This window comes from Quercus lobata, chromosome 3 (genome assembly GCF_001633185.2).
Source record: "Quercus lobata isolate SW786 chromosome 3, ValleyOak3.0 Primary Assembly, whole genome shotgun sequence".
Classification (NCBI taxonomy): domain Eukaryota; kingdom Viridiplantae; phylum Streptophyta; class Magnoliopsida; order Fagales; family Fagaceae; genus Quercus; species Quercus lobata.
Window position 1 is genome coordinate 58,812,394 of NC_044906.1, and position 18,346 is coordinate 58,830,739.

Here is an 18,346-nt window from a genome sequence, read left to right on the forward strand (position 1 = left end):
TTTTGGTCCTTACATTTTGGGATCACGGTTAATTTGGTCTCTACATTTTAGCAACGTCAACTTATAGTCAATTTTGTTTTTACTGTTAACTCACTAACAGAAAATGCTTATGTTGCAAACAATTTGCATTATTGATATGATTAATGTTAAAATATTAAATGAGATGCTAAAATGTCAAAACTTTAGTGGCTATATCAGTGCTTAGATGGCAAAAAACCACGTCAGTTTTTAAAAAAAAAAAATTCTTTTCTCTACCAAAAATTTTCCTTTCCTTATTTTTTTTTTTTCCTTTTAATTTTCTTACAATTTCTTTAATCAATTAAAATTTCATTTTAACACCCATTCACTGTTCTTCTTCCCAAACCCAAATTCAATAATTTAACCAAAGCTAAAACAAATTTCAAAATTTTAAATGGCATCAAGGGATCAAAGTGAGCCCAAAAACTAAAAGCGACAATCTTGCTTGTCTTTTCAAAACCATTCCTAGACCCATTGCTATCTTTATAAAGGCGTTAGATCTGGTTTTTTTTTTTTTTTTTTTTTTTTTTTTTTTTTTTTTTTTTTTTTGGGTTTTTGTTTCTTAGATCATCAACGACCATGAAATCTATAGGTCTAGAGAATTCAAATTTGTCACTTTTAACAACCAAAATTCGATGGGATGGCAAAGTTTAAATGAAAATCTTACTTTCTGTCAACTTTAAGTTTAAACCCAACAAAGGGATTTGAAAACATATGCGGCTTTCTTCTTCTTCAGGGGTCGATCATGAACTGATTTTTGTGAAAGTTAGGTTTGGATGATGGATTGGTTGGAAAAGAGAAAGGAGGGAGAGGAAAAGAAATGACTGGTGACCGTCAGTGATTGTGACTTTGTTGGGGAGTGAAGGTGGATCTCATGTTGGGAGTGTAAGATATCAAAGGTGTATTCTGATCTGTTGCCAAATGACGCGAAGATGATGCCAAAGGAGGTGCTTGAATATTCAAACAAGGGTACTAGAAAATTGAGCATGAGATAGAGAGTCATATTCTCGAATTTCATTGTGATTGAAGTGTGAGACTTTTGTGGTGTAGAGATGACATTAAACTACTAAAACTAGGTTTAGGGAAGAACAGTGAAATTCTAATTGGTTAAAGAAATTGTAAAAAAAATTAAAATAAAGAAAAGAATTTTTTGGTAAAGAAAAGAATTAAAAAAAAAAGTTGATGTGGTTTTTTTTTTTTTTTTTTTGGGGGAGGGGGGGACATCTCAGCGCTAATATGACCACTAAAATTTTGACATTTCAACATCTCATTTAATTTTTTAACATTAATCATGCCAACAATGCAAACCGTTTGCCACATAGGTATTTTTCATCAGTGAGTTAACGGTGGAGACCAAATTAATTGCAAATTGAAAATAATAGGAACCAAATTGACTGTTACCAAAATGTAAGGATTAAAAAGATCATGAGGACTAAATAGATCATGACTCCAAAATATAAGGACCAAAATGGTATTTTCGCCTTATTTCTTTTAGAGAAAAACTAAGTTTAAGGACCTGGTGGTAAATCAGTAGCAAAACTAAGTATAATTGATTTCCTGTCAAAAGACAAAATCAGTTGCTTGCAAATTGGATGTCAAAGGGTTCATACAAAAATATTGCAATAACATCCTAGAGGGTTGGCATTTGTTAAGTTGTATTACCAATTCAACTTGAATTTTCAACTACGACAAATGCAATTAGTAATTCCAATAAATTTTGGCATGAATGCATTAACAATACTTCATGTAATATGAGTAATTAAGCATTTTTCTTTAGATAAAATTGTACATAGAGAAAGTTTGATGCCAAATAAGACATTTTGCAGGTTACAAATAGGTTCTAACTCCAAGAGTAAGGCAACAAACTAATATTTTATTTGACCCTCTTCACCAGATGTACAGACAAAATGGGGTCTATCATCATTTCATGTAAGCCTGGGTTCAATGCCATCTTCAATTATTATACTCCTGGCTAGCCTGAAAGAGGAAAGAAAAAAAGTTCGAAGATCAGTGAATTGGAGAACTATTGACCACCTGAAAAATGTGGTGTCATATCAAGTAATGGCCCTTCCAGTTTTTAAAATATTACACAATGCTAAAAAAGAACAACTTAAACTGCTAAGGAACCTGTATTTCCTTCAAGCTCCAGATTACAATTTTAAACTCCTATTATGCAAATGAAATAATGACCTTTTCAAGCAGCATATCCAAGTCATGCTCTTCCTTATAATTAAAAGCATTATCAAAACCAAACTTATTTTTCAATAGATCAACCTAATTCATCACAGAAAAAACACAAGTATTTCATGCTTAAAAATAGTTTTTTTATTTTTTTTAATTATTTTTTAACCTCTTTTGTGAATGGTACATTCATCCCACCAGCCCACTCTACAATCACGAAAGGAGAAAAAGACTGTTTTTGAGTAGGGTTTGTGGGGAAGGAAGATTCCATCCTGTTTGAATTGATCATTGTGGAATTCAGATAAAGAGCAGCTTGTAGATAAAAAAGGGCCAGTGAGCACTAAAAAGCATATATCCAAATAGAATATACCTTTTCTTTACTTCCAGCACTTCCAACTACGTAACAACCCAACAATTTTGCATATTGTCCAACAAGCTGGCCGATAGCACCGGATGCTACTGAAACAAAGACATATTCACCTTTCTAAGGAGAACAAACTTCATGGAAACCAGCATAGGTGGTCATACTAGGCATACTTTTTTTAAAATAAAAAGCCAAAGTTAGAAGATTAGTGTACATTTACAAGGAGAATTGAACAAGATGCCCACAAAATCAAACGAGATCTTAAATTAATGAAACTACGAAAAACAAAACATACCCAGAATTGAAATGATACTGAAAATGCTAAAAATGCCCAAAAATTTAGAGTCAAAATGAGAAAAAAAATAAAAAATAAAAGAAGAAAAGAGAGACCCAATATCAAATACAAATTGATAAGACTAAAAAAAAATATTAAGAGTAAAAAGAATTGAAGAAATCTCATAGGTTGATGATAGAGATCCATTTGAGAGTGGAGTAGACAAAATCTAGGTCATCAGGTTTGAAGGAATTATTGACAAAGCACACGACTCGAGAGAATGAGTCATTCTCTCTCTTGGGCCATCGGTGGTGGAAGCCAAGCATTGCAAAGATGTAAAAAGCATACTCCATCAAGAATTATAAATCCTATTAATTTTGCAATCTAGCTACAGTAGGCAGCATACTCCATCAAGAATTGTAAATCCTATTAATTTTGCAATCTAGCTATAGTGGACTGCAGCCCATTGTAACAAGATTGTAAAAAAAAAAAAAAAAATGATTGTTTAATAATAGAACCATATGGTAGTTAATGATAGTTATTTAAAAAACATAAAGAAAGAATAAAGAAAATATAAAGAAATAAAAAAAAAGAATATTTAAATAAAGTGGTAAATTAATAGAATTTTTTATGTTGGGCATATTGTAAAGTGAGATGTTAAAATGAGTAAAATAACTTTTTGAGATGCTAAATGCTAAAATTTTTACAATTTTTGATGAGAATGCTCTTAGTATTTTGAAGAAAAAGAAGGAACACCCACTAGTAGGTTTTCAGTTTGAGAGAGAAGACGCAAGAGAGAGAACACTAGTTTGTTTGTCTATGTATTCCTGCTTTTATATATTACCTACATAACCGGTAATAGGTTTTTCATTAAAAATAAATAAATGGTCATGATTCAAATATGTAAAATCTATGGTCAAGATTAAAGAGGGTATCGTCGTTATCGTGCCCCCCTAGAAAAAAGAGAAGTTACGGTAGAATGACTCATAAATGTTATTTGACTTCTTGAACAAAATACCCTATTAATCTTCAAATATCTTCTAAAATTATGCGAAAATTCATTCAAAATAATGGTATTATTTGCCGCGACTTTATTCCAATGTCATAAATCAATGCCATTAGGCATCTACTATTATTTCTCATAAAGTTAAGGGTGGACGATGAACAGACCCAATTTTACTTGACCCATGGGCAGAAAATCAGCCCAACCCCAAGTGAACAAGTGGGCTACCATGGCAGGTCATGAGCTTGGGCTTTGTACTTATTAATTCACAGATGATGCCTCCACTAAGTACGCGTTTAAAGGTTTCGCTTGCAGGGATTCCTATCTAAACACCAACCTCCAACCTCCAAAGTTTAGTTTAGCCGTGTGGGGTTGCGTTAGTTTTATACTAGAAAATGATATTTTTAGTATTTTAAATTGCATGGTACACTCACCTCGATGGATACTAGAATAGTAAAATATTTATTAAAAAAAACACAGCAATCTTTTTCAAAGTTAAAAAATTGGTAACACAGCAATCCTTTGTCTCTCATTCATACTGACAAAAGCAGTACCAATATTAAAATTAAAAATTGTTCACGCGTTTTATAGGTGGCCCTCCACCTTAGTCCCTTCATCGTGACCATACTGCTTCTGTTTCACTCCCCATAGAAACTACGTCATGACTAATCATGGCCCACTTGTTTCTTTACAATGGGAACCCATCTTCTGCATTTCCATTTGACCTTTGAAAAAAATAAAATAAAACACCCACCTCTTTTGATGTTAAGAAAGATTGATACGTCTCCTACCGCGTCGGATTTGCTATGATGCGGATATGTGCATAAAATTAGGTATATATTGTTAAAAAAAAAAAAAAAAAAGGTATATATTCGAATCATAGCATGTTCAGTATTTTTTTTTTATTACGTGTTTTATTTAATTTTTTATTTTTGTGAGAAGTTTAATTTTTTATTTTTGTGAGAAGTAAATTATTGAGTGTAAAATTAGGTTTTAGTTGAAATTTAATTTTAAAAAAAATTAAAATATAATTTTATATTATATGTTCATCTAATTTTTTTAAAATTTTTCTGACAAGTAAATTATTAAATATAAAAATCGAAAAATTTAAATCTAATAAAATTTTAAAAAACAAGTATAATTTAAATCGAATAATTTTAATTGTTTTACCACGGGTTACACACTGATTTATTTTAAGTACCGTGAATTTCGGTATTTTTTTATTTATTATTATTTCATTTTATCATCTAGAAGTACCCAATGAAACACCACAGCAATACCGTCAACATTAGCTTCATGGCGCTACAATCAAAAACATTTTGTGCAAGTAACAAAGACATTGTGTCTTGCATCCCAACTAACCGTGTAAGTTTTTAAAGATCTTTCATTCAAGGTCTTTACATCTTTGTATCGATCTTCAATGTCTGATTCACTCTTCCTCTTAATCCTATTCTTATGTTTGTTTGTAAATCCTTGTCTTTCCGACCCAAGAGCCACAGAGGCTGCTCTCATATGCACCAACAAAACTTCCCCAATGCCACAGCGCCAAACCTTCGTAAGCAACTTCTTGGCAGCCATGGAAACGTTAACCCCTTTGATTGCCACACAAAGATACGCAGCTGTTGTGAACGGGACTGGTAATACCACAGTTTATGCTTTTGGTGAGTGCATGAAAGATCTAACTAAACCAGACTGCGATCTTTGCTTTGCTCAGTGCAAGTCTCAGATCCTCAGGTGTTCACCATATCAAAGAGCCACTCGTGGTGGCAGGCTTTTCTATGATGGGTGTTATCTAAGGTACGATGATTACTATTTCTTCAATGAGGCTTTGAGTGTGCAAGACAAGATCGTGTGTGGAGCCCAAGAGTTTGTTGGGAATGGTTCTGTTTTTAGCGCTAATGTTAATCACCTGGTGATGAATCTAAGCGTGGAAGCGCCTAAGTTTGATGGGTTTTCTGTGGGGCTTGTGACCAATGAAAATGTCACGGTTTATGGATTGGCTCAGTGTTGGGAATTTGTGAATGGAACTGCTTGTGAGGACTGCTTGGCCAATGCGGTTTCTAACATTAGTTCATGTACTGCAAAACAAGAAGGAAGGGTCTTGAACACTGGTTGCTATTTGAGGTATTCGACAGAAAAGTTCTATTATAATTCGACTCAGCATGTTAGACTTAGAAACAGTAATCAAGGTGAGCTTGGTTCCAATGATTTTTTTCATTTCTTGTTCTGCCATCGAATCAAATGGGATATTAATGTTTACTGTCCTTCTTAGTCGTTTATAAATTTCAATTAAGATTCTACTCCATTTCCACTGCGGCACAAAGTAACTAAAAAGTGGGATTTCAATTAGCCCATGTTGTCTAATGTTATGCCATCAAAGGATAAATTGTAATGCTTTGTTTCTGGTCCCTTTCGTTTTTAGTACAATAACGAATTCTAAGTTTTCCATTTTGGGTCAGATTCACCAATTGTAAATTGGATAGAATATTACTTCTTCATTAGAGTTAACATTAACATCTTTTAAAAGGAGTGTTAAGAGTAAAAATTCTTCATAGTACTAAAAATCTCAGTAACATCAAAGATTACTTAATTAGATAATTTGGTGTGCTAATTGCTTGACTTCTATTTTGACTAATGATGGTCATGGAGTAACATGCTAATCTATGTCAGAAAGCAAGTTAGCTATAGCTTTGGCTGCAACATCATCTGCTTTGGCCCTTTTGCTGGTTATTGCAACGGTTGTCTTCATTGTGAGGAAGAATGTACTAAAGAGGAGGGGAGGTACCTATTTTGATATCTGAGATTTTGAAAGACTTTGTCTGGACTCTGGAATTAATATATAGCTTACTTGATCTGGCATTTGTTTCAGAGAGAGAGCAACTAGGCCCTTTGTTGGCCACTGTGAACAACTCCAAACTCAATTATTCATACGAAGTTCTTGAAAAGGCCACAAATTACTTTCACCATTCCAAGAAACTGGGTCAGGGAGGATCTGGTTCTGTTTACAAGGTAATTTTAGGTCTACTTTTTTGAGACTTTTTATTTTTGCAAATGAAATTAACTAGGTACATTTCTTTGTGTCAATATAGGGAGTTTTGCCAGATGGGAAGGTTGTTGCCATTAAGAGGCTTTTCTTCAATACCAGACAATGGGTGGATCATTTCTTCAATGAAGTCAATTTGATCAGCGACATCCATCACAAAAATCTTGTAAAGTTGTTGGGATGCAGTATTGCAGGCCCTGAAAGCCTTCTTGTTTATGAATATGTGCCAAATCAAAGCCTCCATCATTACTTTTCTGGTTGTAATTTAATCTTGAATTACTATTTATGTAAGAATAAAACCCTTTCTCATTTAATTTATGTACTTACAAGTGTCTCCTCATTTGGCAGCGAAAAGGAAGTTACAGCTGCTAAAATGGGAGGTGCGGTATAAGATCATATTAGGTACGGCTAAGGGCTTGGCCTATCTCCACGAGGAATTAGAAATGAGAATCATTCATAGAGACATTAAATTAAGCAATATAATGCTAGAAAAGGACTTCACGGCAAAGATTGCAGATTTTGGACTTGCTAGATTGTTTCCAGAAGATAAGACACACATCAGCACTGGCATTGCTGGCACACTGTAAGTGCAAGACCATCTTTTGTTTTCTTTCTTGGTCCGGAATAGCCTTTATCATTCCTGTGTTTAATGTCCTCTTCATGTGGGAAAATTTCTTGTGTCTTGGTTCTTCATGGTTTATCCTAGTTATTTCTTTTTGTAACATGAACAGATGTTTCATCATTACATTATATATGCAATTCAGGCAATGCCATGCTTGTCTCAGTGCATTTTAAAGGATGTTTAGATGAACACCTCCAATCTGTGTTTGTTAACTACTCTCTTGGTGCCATTGTTATGAAGTGTTTCATATAATGTATTGATTCAGGGGAAGGTTGATCCAAAGTTGATATTCTCATTATAAACTTGTAATTGTTCATTGTGTTATATAATTATATGTTAGGTACATGCTAAGAAAGCATTAGTTTTTCTAGGATCAAATTTTTAGTATTATCACCACAGGGAAAAAGACAATATTAGTTAAGTATCAATTCCTCTTCCTTTTGTTCTATTCACAGATTGACATTCCACCCTTATGTGCAGTATACAGTGTAATATCTCTGCTTACAAATACATCTCTTATCTGACATTAACCATATTTGCATCTGTAGAGGTTACATGGCCCCAGAGTATGTTATTCGCGGCATATTGACTGAGAAAGCAGACGTTTACAGTTTTGGTGTTCTTGTAATTGAAGTTGTATCTGGAAAGAGGAACAATACCTTCTCTAAATATTCGTATTCCATCCTACAAATGGTAAATCTTTTTTCCTTTGGCATTTCTGCTAATTTAGGCTTTGATGACAAATAATCCTCCTCCAATTTCATGCCAGGAAACCTAACAAAACCTTCTTACTTTTTATCTTTTTTAAAGGTCTGGAACCTTTATGGAATAGGTAGGGTATGTGAAGCTGTTGATCCAGCCTTAGAGGGTCAGTTCCAAGAAGAGGAGGCATCTCGATTACTTCAAATTGGGCTACTATGTGTACAAGCCTCTGCAGAGCTGCGGCCATCAATGTCAACAGTAGTGAAATTGTTATCTGATAATCATGAAATTCCTCAGCCAACACATCCACCGTTTCTCAATTCCAGTAGTGCAGAAATCAGTCAATCTAGATCATCTAGAACATACAATTCTCAGCCTGAGTCCTACACTCACTCTTTAGGTAGACCATCTAGAACATACAATTCTCAACCTGAGTCCTACACTCACTCTTCAGGGAACAAGTCAACAGAAAGTGGGATTGAGCCTAGATGAACACTTAACCTTCTTAAACATTTTTTACATTATTCCCTTGCTTTAAATTCTTTCATTCGATCCATTCCACTGGGTTTGGCTGTTGCCAACTTGAAGGTTCTCTGCTTCCAGGATTTTCAATCCCAAATTTTTGCTACTTGATTTGGTAGCACATTGGAGTTTGTTTGCCCAAAGATACTACAATACAAGCTGAAATGGTTTGAGTGACTCAGGGAGCTGTTTGTAATAGTCCTTGGTGGCCCTTGTGAATATCATAGGATACAGAGTCATACCACTCCAGCCTGCACCGACCATCTGCTAAAATACTAAGTTAGAATTTGAATCTTGTATAGTTTCACGATGTTTTGACAATTTGGATCGAGCTGAATGCCTTCCGTAAACTCGAAGTAAAGCTGCTTACTAGAACTCTTTTACATAGGATATGTAAGTTACATTGCACAAGGATTTTTTTTTTTTTTAGATAGATGCACAAGGAAATTTTATGGTTATAAGTTTTGCACTCATACTTTTTTTTTTTGAGGGTGTTATAATCTATAGCGTCCACTTCTGATGATATCTTTTTATTATCATACTAAAACACCAATCAATTTTTGGTATAGACGGAGATTGAACTCTAAATATCTTATTTAACCATTAAAGATTTTACTAGTTAAGCTAATTAAAACCCACGTTTTGCACTTATACATGTTTTTCCACATATCACAATTGTAATAGTAATGACTAGTAAACTTATTTCTAAAATGTATTTTACTAAATTTACCTAAAATGCGTAATAATGTCATTTTTAGTATCCCCAAGCTCATTTTCACTAGAGATACATAGTGTAAGTGTGATGCCCAAAATATTATTTTAGAGGTCAAAAAATATTATTTTAGAGATATTTTTGCCATTTCTGATGATTGCTCTTTATCTTCAAACCAAGATTTCAATTGATTTTTCAATGTAAGAGGGGATCGAACCCTAAATTTCTTATTCGACGGCAAAAGACTTTTCTCGTTAAACTAACTAAAACCCGCATTTGGCATATACTTAGTTGATATATAATTAGTTGAGTATGTGTTTTATGGGTGTATATTGAGTCTTACATTTGGCATATACTTTCTTTTTTGAGAATTTTTGGCATATACTTAGTTGATATGAAATTTATAAATAATTAGTCGCAGACCCATGCGATGCGATACGTAGGAGTAAATGATTATTTTGTAATTGTAATCTAATTTATAATTTGTTCTCCAAAATGTTTTGAAGATAATTTGCTCTCTTTAAAAATTAAACAATTGCTATTCGGTCCAATTAGATCTACTTTGGTCTCATTCAGTCCAATTAGGTCTACTTCAAACTACTTCGGTCCAATTTGGTCCACTCGGTCAATTTCGATCCATTTTGGACTAATTGGGCCTTAAATTGATTCTTTTTATAGGTTGCCTTTTCAAATTTCAATTTTTCTTAATTTTTGGGTTGAAAAGTATGAGATTTTGTGATGTTTGGGCTAAACTCTTTAATTTTGAGTTAAAAAATACAAACAAAATAGACATAAGAAATTGGAAAAATAAGCCCTAAAAAAATACAATAAAATTTATAAATATTCAAAATCTTATTTGGTCCACTTAGTTCCCACTTAGTTCACTTTGTCCACTTTGGTTCTATTCGGTTCACATTGGTCCTATTCAGTTTATTTTGTCCACTTCGGAGAGTGCTCAAGGTAATAGCCTTCTTTGTGAGAGTTTTGTAAAAGGTCATAGCCCTATTTGTGGGAGATGTACAAGGCCGTAACCTTTGTTTTTTAGAGTTCTATACAAGGTAGCAGCTTGATTTTTCTTTGTTTGTGAGTTCGAAGTTGTGTTCTAATAAAATATTCATTCCTCTCTTTCTTGTGAGTGTTTATTTTGTTATTCTTCCTATTAAGGCTTTGCAAAGCCAAAAAGTGGTATCAAAGCTTTTGCTATTCCAACAACTCCAAGTGCTATTGGTTTTTATAGGGCTCATGATCTCAAACCCACTACATTAGTTGTTTTTATTTGGCATCACCACCTTCTTCGACTAGTACTTCAGACATTGCCATTGTTCCTAACCTGCAAGCCTGCTCTACATCACTTTCTCCGGTTGTCAGTGCACCTAGTGTTCACGCTCCTCACCCCGAGAGTCATGTCATCATTACTCTTCAGCTTGTAAGGGAGTAATAAGGCATTAGTTGCAGGGGCAGCTTGATGCATTTGGGAACCAAGGCGAAAATTGCTTATCTTATTTTAGATGCAAAATTACTACTAATTAACATGAACTATGTAGAATTTTTTCTTTTTTTAGAAACTTTATAGACAAAAAAATTTGACAAAATATTTCATACTTGTTGCTATGGTGATAGTGGTAAGTAAAAAAGTGGTATTAGTAGTAGACTTAGATAAGAACTAGTAAAAGTTTGCTAACTAAACTCTTATTATTATTATTATTTTTTTTTTTTTTATAGAAGTGCAACATTTACAATATTTTTTACAACAAATCCTCGGTTTTAAGTTGCTTTTTACTTTCTATTTGAAAATATCACTATAATTATTTTTTTGCCATCAATAACAGGCTATAACAACTTGCTACTTAGCATTAGTTGTAAAAGTGTTGTGAAAATATTGTGAACGTTGTATTTTTCTCTATTTTTTATTTGTTTTTCATTTGGTAAAAAAATATTATTTTCTTTATTTATTATAAATAACCCAATTGGTTAAAATTTGGGGGCCTTTTTTTTACTTAGGGCCTTAGGCGACTGCATCTCTTGCTCCACCATTCAGCCGGCCCTGATTAGTTGTTTGCTCTATGTCACAACTTTTTATATTTTTCAATAAAAGTTGTGTTAAATTTTTTCTAAAATAGTTTATTAACAATTATATTAAGGGCACTTAACCCATATTAGTAGAACCCAACAACTAAAATGAACAATGCATGAAAAATTAATGGAGTTCTTAATGGTCAACCACAAATTAAATTGTAAGTCAAAGAGGCTTCTTAAGCTATCATTTTCATTCAAAGCTCACCACACCACTATAGATTCAAACCAACGAATAACAAGTATGAGCCATATGCTCTCATTTTATACTACTCTAGTATTTATTAATCTTCATGATATGGACTCAAGCCAAGTTTTAGCTAGAAATCTTCAATGCACTAAAAAAAATATTTATCTACATCTAAAGTCTGTCCAATTGTAGGTTCTAGTTAGCTAATTAACTGGTAAAATTTCTAATGGTTAAATAAGATATTTAGATTTTAATGTGGACATCATAGGTTAAAACTATCTTAAAAAAAGTCATGTCCAATTTAAAATCAATCATGATTGAACAAAAAACTCAAGTCAATTATATTGCAGCGGAGATATATTTTAGACTCTTGATACATACAAACTACTGTCTCAAAATTGAGATAGTGACTTAAAATAAATCATAAATGGTGTGATAGGTTAAGTAATACTAAAAAAAATAACAAAGCTCTAATTATAGCTCCTAAAAGGATTAATATCTTGCTCAAAAAACTAAATACTACAACTGTAATTAATACTACCCATTACAGCTTTGATTATCTATTTATAGTTTATTTTGTGCAAAGGTAGTTGTGGGATTATATTTAATATTTGAAAAAAAAAAACAGTATTTTTTTGTAATGGCACATTTCACTCAGCTGATTTCTTTTGGTACACTTTAAAATTCAATTACCATGTTGATGCAATTTTTTGGGGTTATAACTCTCTTGCTTTTCAGGGACCATTTTTGTTGGGTTTGATTTTTGGTGGATACTAGTGGAAAGAAGAAAATGCCAATAGATAAAGAGAAAATTAGTTTTGTACTGAGAAATATAGAGTATGAGTGCGTAATTTCCAAGAGACTGAAAAAAGAAAGAAAGAAGTAGCAGATTGAGATTTTTTTAAATAATTTTTTTTTTTCTATTTCTTTGAAATTGAGGAATAAAGAATTTTTTTTCATATCATGGTACTATGACTTTTTTATTTATTATTTTATTAGCCACATGTGTGCCAAGTGAGTATTCCATTAATTATGTCAACATCTTCCATCATTGAGATGATGACACTAACCGAGATAAAATGTTGTTGAAAAACTCCAGGACCAAAAAAATATTTTTACAACAAATTATAGGTGGTTAGTTGTTATTGGTTCAAATTTGAACCTAACACTAAAATTACTTTTTTGTCTCAACAATAACAACCAATAACAATTTGCCACTTAGAATTTGTTTTAAAAATGTTGTGAATATATCATTTTTCCCAAACAAAAGTACTCCCAAAATATATAGCCAAAAAGGCTTTTTGCCGATTAATTATAAATATCCTCTCCATCTAAAATTATGTTCATTTTGTTAATTTTATGGTTTAGATTTTGTGTGTGTGTGTGTGAATCTAACAGCATTTAGATTGCCACATCTAGGCCTGTCCATGGGTCGGGTCGGATCAAGTTTGTGCTCAACCCGCATTCGACTCGACCAGATCGGGTGGACAAACTTTGAACCCGCCACCTACCGAGAGGATGATCGGTTCGGACGGGTTGGAACATCAACGAGCAGCAGTTGGGTTCGGTCGGAGTCGAGATCTAGAAAATAGAGGAAATCCGGTGAGAAAACGATGAAAATTGGCCCAAAACTTTTGAGATTTCGCCAAAAATAGCCAAGATCTCAACTAGATCTAGTGAAATCTCGCCCTATCTAGCCAAGAACTCGACTAAATCCAACGAAATCTAGCCGAATCTAGCCAAAAAACATCTCAAAACTTGCCGGAAGATGAAAATCGGCCAAAATCCTTTGAGATTTTTCCAGAGATAGCCAAGATCTCGACTAGATCTAGCGAAATCTCGCCGGATCTAGCCAAGAACTCAACCAAATCTTGCAAAATCTTGCCAGATCTAGCCAAAAAACATCTCAAAACTCACTGGATTTATCAAATAACACCGAAATATTTATGGGTCAGTTGGATCGGGTTTCTTAGATTTTGAAGAAGGAGAACCGACGTCCGACCAGTCAAAGTTGGGTTCTGGAGGAAGCAATCTGTCGCCGACCATCGGAGAAGTCGGTTCGGTCAACAACAGGTCGGGTTCAGTCGGCAGAGGCGGGTGGGTAGGGTCCATCGGTTGATTGGACAGCCCTAACCACATCATTCCTCTCAATTTCACTTGAAATGAAAAGATTTCATTTTATGATTTGAGATTTTATTTCCAATATTTGAAAATTCACAAACTATCATGATTAAAATTTTTTTAAGATGTGGCAAAAAATTCACCAGAATATTTGTAACTAGTTGGAAATCTATGTAATGCACAAGAAATTTAACATAATATGATTTTTCCTCCCTTTTTATTATTTTTTAAATATTAAATTTGATCATTGTGGTATTTAATAAGACATTTATTATGATCGCATTTGTATGTATAACTATATATTCTATTGTTTAAAGAAAATATCACATGTCACTATTTCTTTTTCCCTTTACAAGAAATAACTTGAATAATGTTTAAAATTGTAAAATCCCAAAATTTTTATGTGACATAATATTATGATATCCACCAAAAAAATCAAATTGCTTCGATTCTATATAATTATAGATTTGGGATTTTAGATATTATTATAATCCAAGCCCCAATAAAATTAAAGTTGGACAAATTTTACTTGACCCATGAGAATATGGGATGGAGAACCAAGTTTTGCGGGCTGTTGATTAGTTAACGAGCTGGCCTAATATATGTTCATGGGCAGAAAATCAGCCCACGACCCAATGTACCGGGTTAGTGGACTATTCGCAGACCTCAATAGTATTGAATTGGGCCCATGTGAACAAGTAGGCTAATATGCCAGGCCTTGAGCTTGGGCTTTGTACTTTCACTTGTGTAAAGTCGCAAAAGATGCCTCCACAAACTAATGGTCCGAGGAAGAGAGGAAGAGTAGAGTAGATTTAACACAAAATTAGCTTATTTTTAGCCAACTTTATTCTACTTCCCTCTACTCCCCCCTTCTTCCCCCTCTATCCAAACAGGCTATAAGTACGCATTTTAAGATTTTGCTTTCAAGATTCCTTGCAGTTTAAATGCTAACCTCCTCCCAAGTTTTGTTTAGTTGTGGGGGATGTGGTAGGTTATACCATTAAAGTACTAGAAAATGATATTTTGACTTTATTTTTAAATATGAGTATTTCAGCCTACGCCTCTCTAAATTGCATGGAGCTCACATGTATTGATATTAAAATAGTTAAATACTAGTTAAAGGTTTGTGTGTTGCACAGTTTTATCATAAAATTATAGAACATAAAATTATAGAATATATTCAATATATATTTTATCTAATAAACAATAACGAAATAAATAATTTTTATAATAACAAAATGAATAAATTGTATTGGTATAATAACTATCAAATATAAAATTGTGGGGGCTATTTAATTAGAAGGTACTGTTAAGGTTGTATTAATTGGGCCTATGGCCCAATCTGAGGACATTGGACCATCCGAGGATGTTCAAATGAAATTATAAAGGGAACGGAATAAAGAAAAGAGTAGAGATAATAAGAGATAAGTCCAACGAATGTCCGAGGAGAAAAGTCATCTCGGTAGCAAGTGTCCAAGGTCAGTAAGAGTGCCATATCATCATGGACCTTCTTCAAAGTTGCATCACAACTAAGGGTTGGACATTGGACAAGGGGTAAGAAAAGAAAAGGGCAAACAAATATCTTCAAAGGCTGCTACCTCCACATTAAATGCCTCTCAACCAACTCTCTGGCCGCATTAATGTGGAAGTGATGCCTGAACAGTGATCAAGCAGCCTTACAGCTACTGGTTGATGGTTCTGGGAGTTGTTGGATGAGACAGGAAGGAGTTCTCCAAATCTAACCTATACATGTGTGGTAGGGATGATACCAAGATTGTAGTATATAACATAGGAAGATGTACTAAAAAAGGGAGATCGGGAAAAATCAAGTAATTTGAGAACAAGACTGCGAACTCTTGTATAATCTTATTGTTCAACAAGACAATATAATATAAACTCCTCGAGTTACTTCGAGGACAAATTTTCTCATCTTACTTGTGTCTAACAGTCTTAAATTATCAAATTTAATCATTTTTCTTCTGGAATAGATCTAGTTCTTTCATCCACGCTCTACAAATTTATTGTTTGGGCCGCTTGGGGTAGAACCCAATCCTATTTTGGGTCCAATCCAATTTCAGTCCTTACAAAAATAATAACACCTTTTATCATAAACTTATAAAATATATATTTTATCTAATAAACAATGATGAAATAAATAATTATTATAATAATAAAAGGAATAAATTGTATTTTTATAATAACAATCAAATATAAAATGATAACACCTACATAAAAAATTATTTTTTTGTAACATACCAATTGTTCTCTAATGAGAATTTTGTATCCTTGGGAGATTGTTGAATACCTCTTAGTGTATCCTTGTTCTTATTTGTTATTTTTCTTCATTAGAAAATTTAATGATTGATGAAAATCATGTCAAACCATATTTAATGATTGATAAAAGAATTTTTTTTTTTTTTTAAAAAAACACTAAATGAATTGACTGCCTTCTTTTATAGGTCAAAGTGTACAACTCTTAATAGTTAGCCAAAACTATTTCAATCAGGAAAAAAAAAAAATCAAATTGTTTTGAACAATTTATCATCAAATTTATAACAAGACATACTTAATGTAAGGACGCGATTCGTGACGGACCGTAACAGTGTCGGGTTCGCACGTGAAAAGACCCCTAACAATATCATTTGTAGAGCGTGGGTTTGGAAGGCTAGGCCTTGTTCGATAGGCGGTGGGTTTTTCGCGGTGTTCGTATGAACTTAAGCTTTCCTACACCCCTGGAGTCTTTCTCCTGGAGGTGGGCTGGGAGGCCCTGGTTTCTGGCCATTTTTCCCAACCCCCTTATCGGTGCACCTTCCTTTTTATTATATAGTCCGTCTTGGCTGATCCTGACCCTCCACTTGTAGGTCAGGCAGGAGCTTGTTCCTGTGTCCATCCCATCAACTGTCCCGTCTAACTTTTTATTAGTCGCATGGATCGACGTTTGCACCGCCCAAACGTCTTTTCTCATTAACCAACTCTGGGTATTGGCAGGTACATTTACTGAAGGGGGTGGGACGCACTTTCCTTGGTCCGAGTTCACACCCTGCTTCCCTATGGGCCCCATTCCGTTCACATCCCTTTGAGGGGGCTGTTTGGGGATTGCCTACACCAAGGTGTTGGTCTTCCTGTTGAAGCTATGGAATGCCGAGGACAGGGTAAGTTCTCAGCCGTTCCCCTTGCTACCTCGGCCACTGAGCATTTGTCTTCGGCAAGGTACCTCCTCGGCACGGGCCCTGGGCCCAGATAGAGTTTGGGCCGGACTGCAGAGCTCTCGGACCCACACTTAATAATAAGCTAAAAAGAATATTGTTCTCTAAATCAAATTGAGAGTATGTAAGCAACATGTCACTATCGGAACCCATGTCATAAAACACAAAATAATTTAAAAAATCATGTCTAAGCATATTTAATGTGATTCATTCTCAAACCATAATCATATAAATTGGATAAAACTTAGGCATTAGATTAAACAAAGGACAAAAAATACACAAACCTATTCAATTTAATGGAAAAAAAAAAATTAGAGTAAACAAATACATACCTGCAAGGTTGTAGGCAGAAGAAGAGAAGAATAGAGAAAAAGAATCATATGGTAGGTATTCATTATGAATTATTTAATATATATACACTCCACATTAAAGAAGTTGATATAAACAAAAAATCTAATGTTAGTCTAATTTGTGGAAGTGTGAAGCTAAAGTCTAAATATTAAAAAAAGTGGTGGGTAAATAGGATTAGTGTTTTATTTAAACACAAAAGTAGTTTTTTTATTTTTTTTATTTTTTATGTGTAGTAATATAATTTAAATAAAACAAATACGGATTAGTTGAAGATTTTAGATTGTAATCAAATTGATATTATTTATCAACTTATAAATTATAATAAGAAAAAGGATTAGATGAAAAATTTGGATTGTAATCAAATGAAAATTTTTTATCAACTTGAAGAAGATAAGAACAAAAAGATTTATATCTTTTTTTTAAAAAAAATCTAAAATAATTTTTGCAATTTGGTTAAGCCTAACTTTTATTATATAGTATATAATTTATTGAAAAAAAAACAGCAATCTTTTTCAAAACTAAAAATAATAATAATAATAATAATAAAATTCAACAAAGAGAAAACTAAATACATGGAAAATGATGCCCTAAGGGCATTGATTTAAAAGAATTTTTAGAAAATTTTTAGGAGAAAAGAAAAAAAAGAATTAATTTGTTTTGGCTTCTTATATTTTTAATAAAAGTGTTGTCTAAACTTTTTTTAAATGATTTATTAAAAATTGTCCCAAGTACACTCAAGACCTAACAAAATGAACAGTGCATAAAAAGTTAAAGGAGTTCAATGGTCAACCTCAACTTAAATTATAAGCTATCATTTTCATTCAAATCTCACCTCTATTTATTCAAACCAATGAATAGCAAGTATGAGCCATGTTTTCTCATTTTATGCTACTCTAGCATTTATTAATCTTCCTGATATGGATTCAAGCCAAGTTTTAGCTAGAAATTTTTAATGTATTAAAAA

At 33.2% G+C, this 18,346-nt stretch overlaps 1 protein-coding gene across 3 annotated transcripts; it reads left to right on the forward strand.

Annotated features, from left to right (window-relative positions):
- The first annotated feature begins 4,568 nt into the window (after positions 1–4,568).
- LOC115982604 (cysteine-rich receptor-like protein kinase 3) lies at positions 4,569–9,213 on the forward strand. 3 transcript variants are annotated; one of them, XM_031105244.1, is made up of 8 exons: positions 4,569–4,673; positions 5,332–6,029; positions 6,511–6,621; positions 6,710–6,849; positions 6,930–7,140; positions 7,232–7,466; positions 8,054–8,198; positions 8,316–9,212. In XM_031105244.1, exons 2-8 carry the CDS (start codon positions 5,375–5,377, stop codon positions 8,697–8,699), a joined length of 1,881 nt encoding a protein of 626 aa, XP_030961104.1. In that variant the 5' UTR covers positions 4,569–4,673; positions 5,332–5,374; the 3' UTR covers positions 8,700–9,212. The 3 variants fall into 3 exon arrangements, with proteins under 3 accessions (XP_030961104.1, XP_030961106.1, XP_030961103.1); XM_031105246.1 differs by lacking the exon at positions 4,569–4,673 and adding an exon at positions 5,118–5,205 and having other exon boundaries at positions 8,316–9,213; XM_031105243.1 differs by lacking the exon at positions 4,569–4,673 and having other exon boundaries at positions 5,118–6,029; positions 8,316–9,213.
- The last annotated feature ends 9,133 nt before the right edge of the window (positions 9,214–18,346 follow it).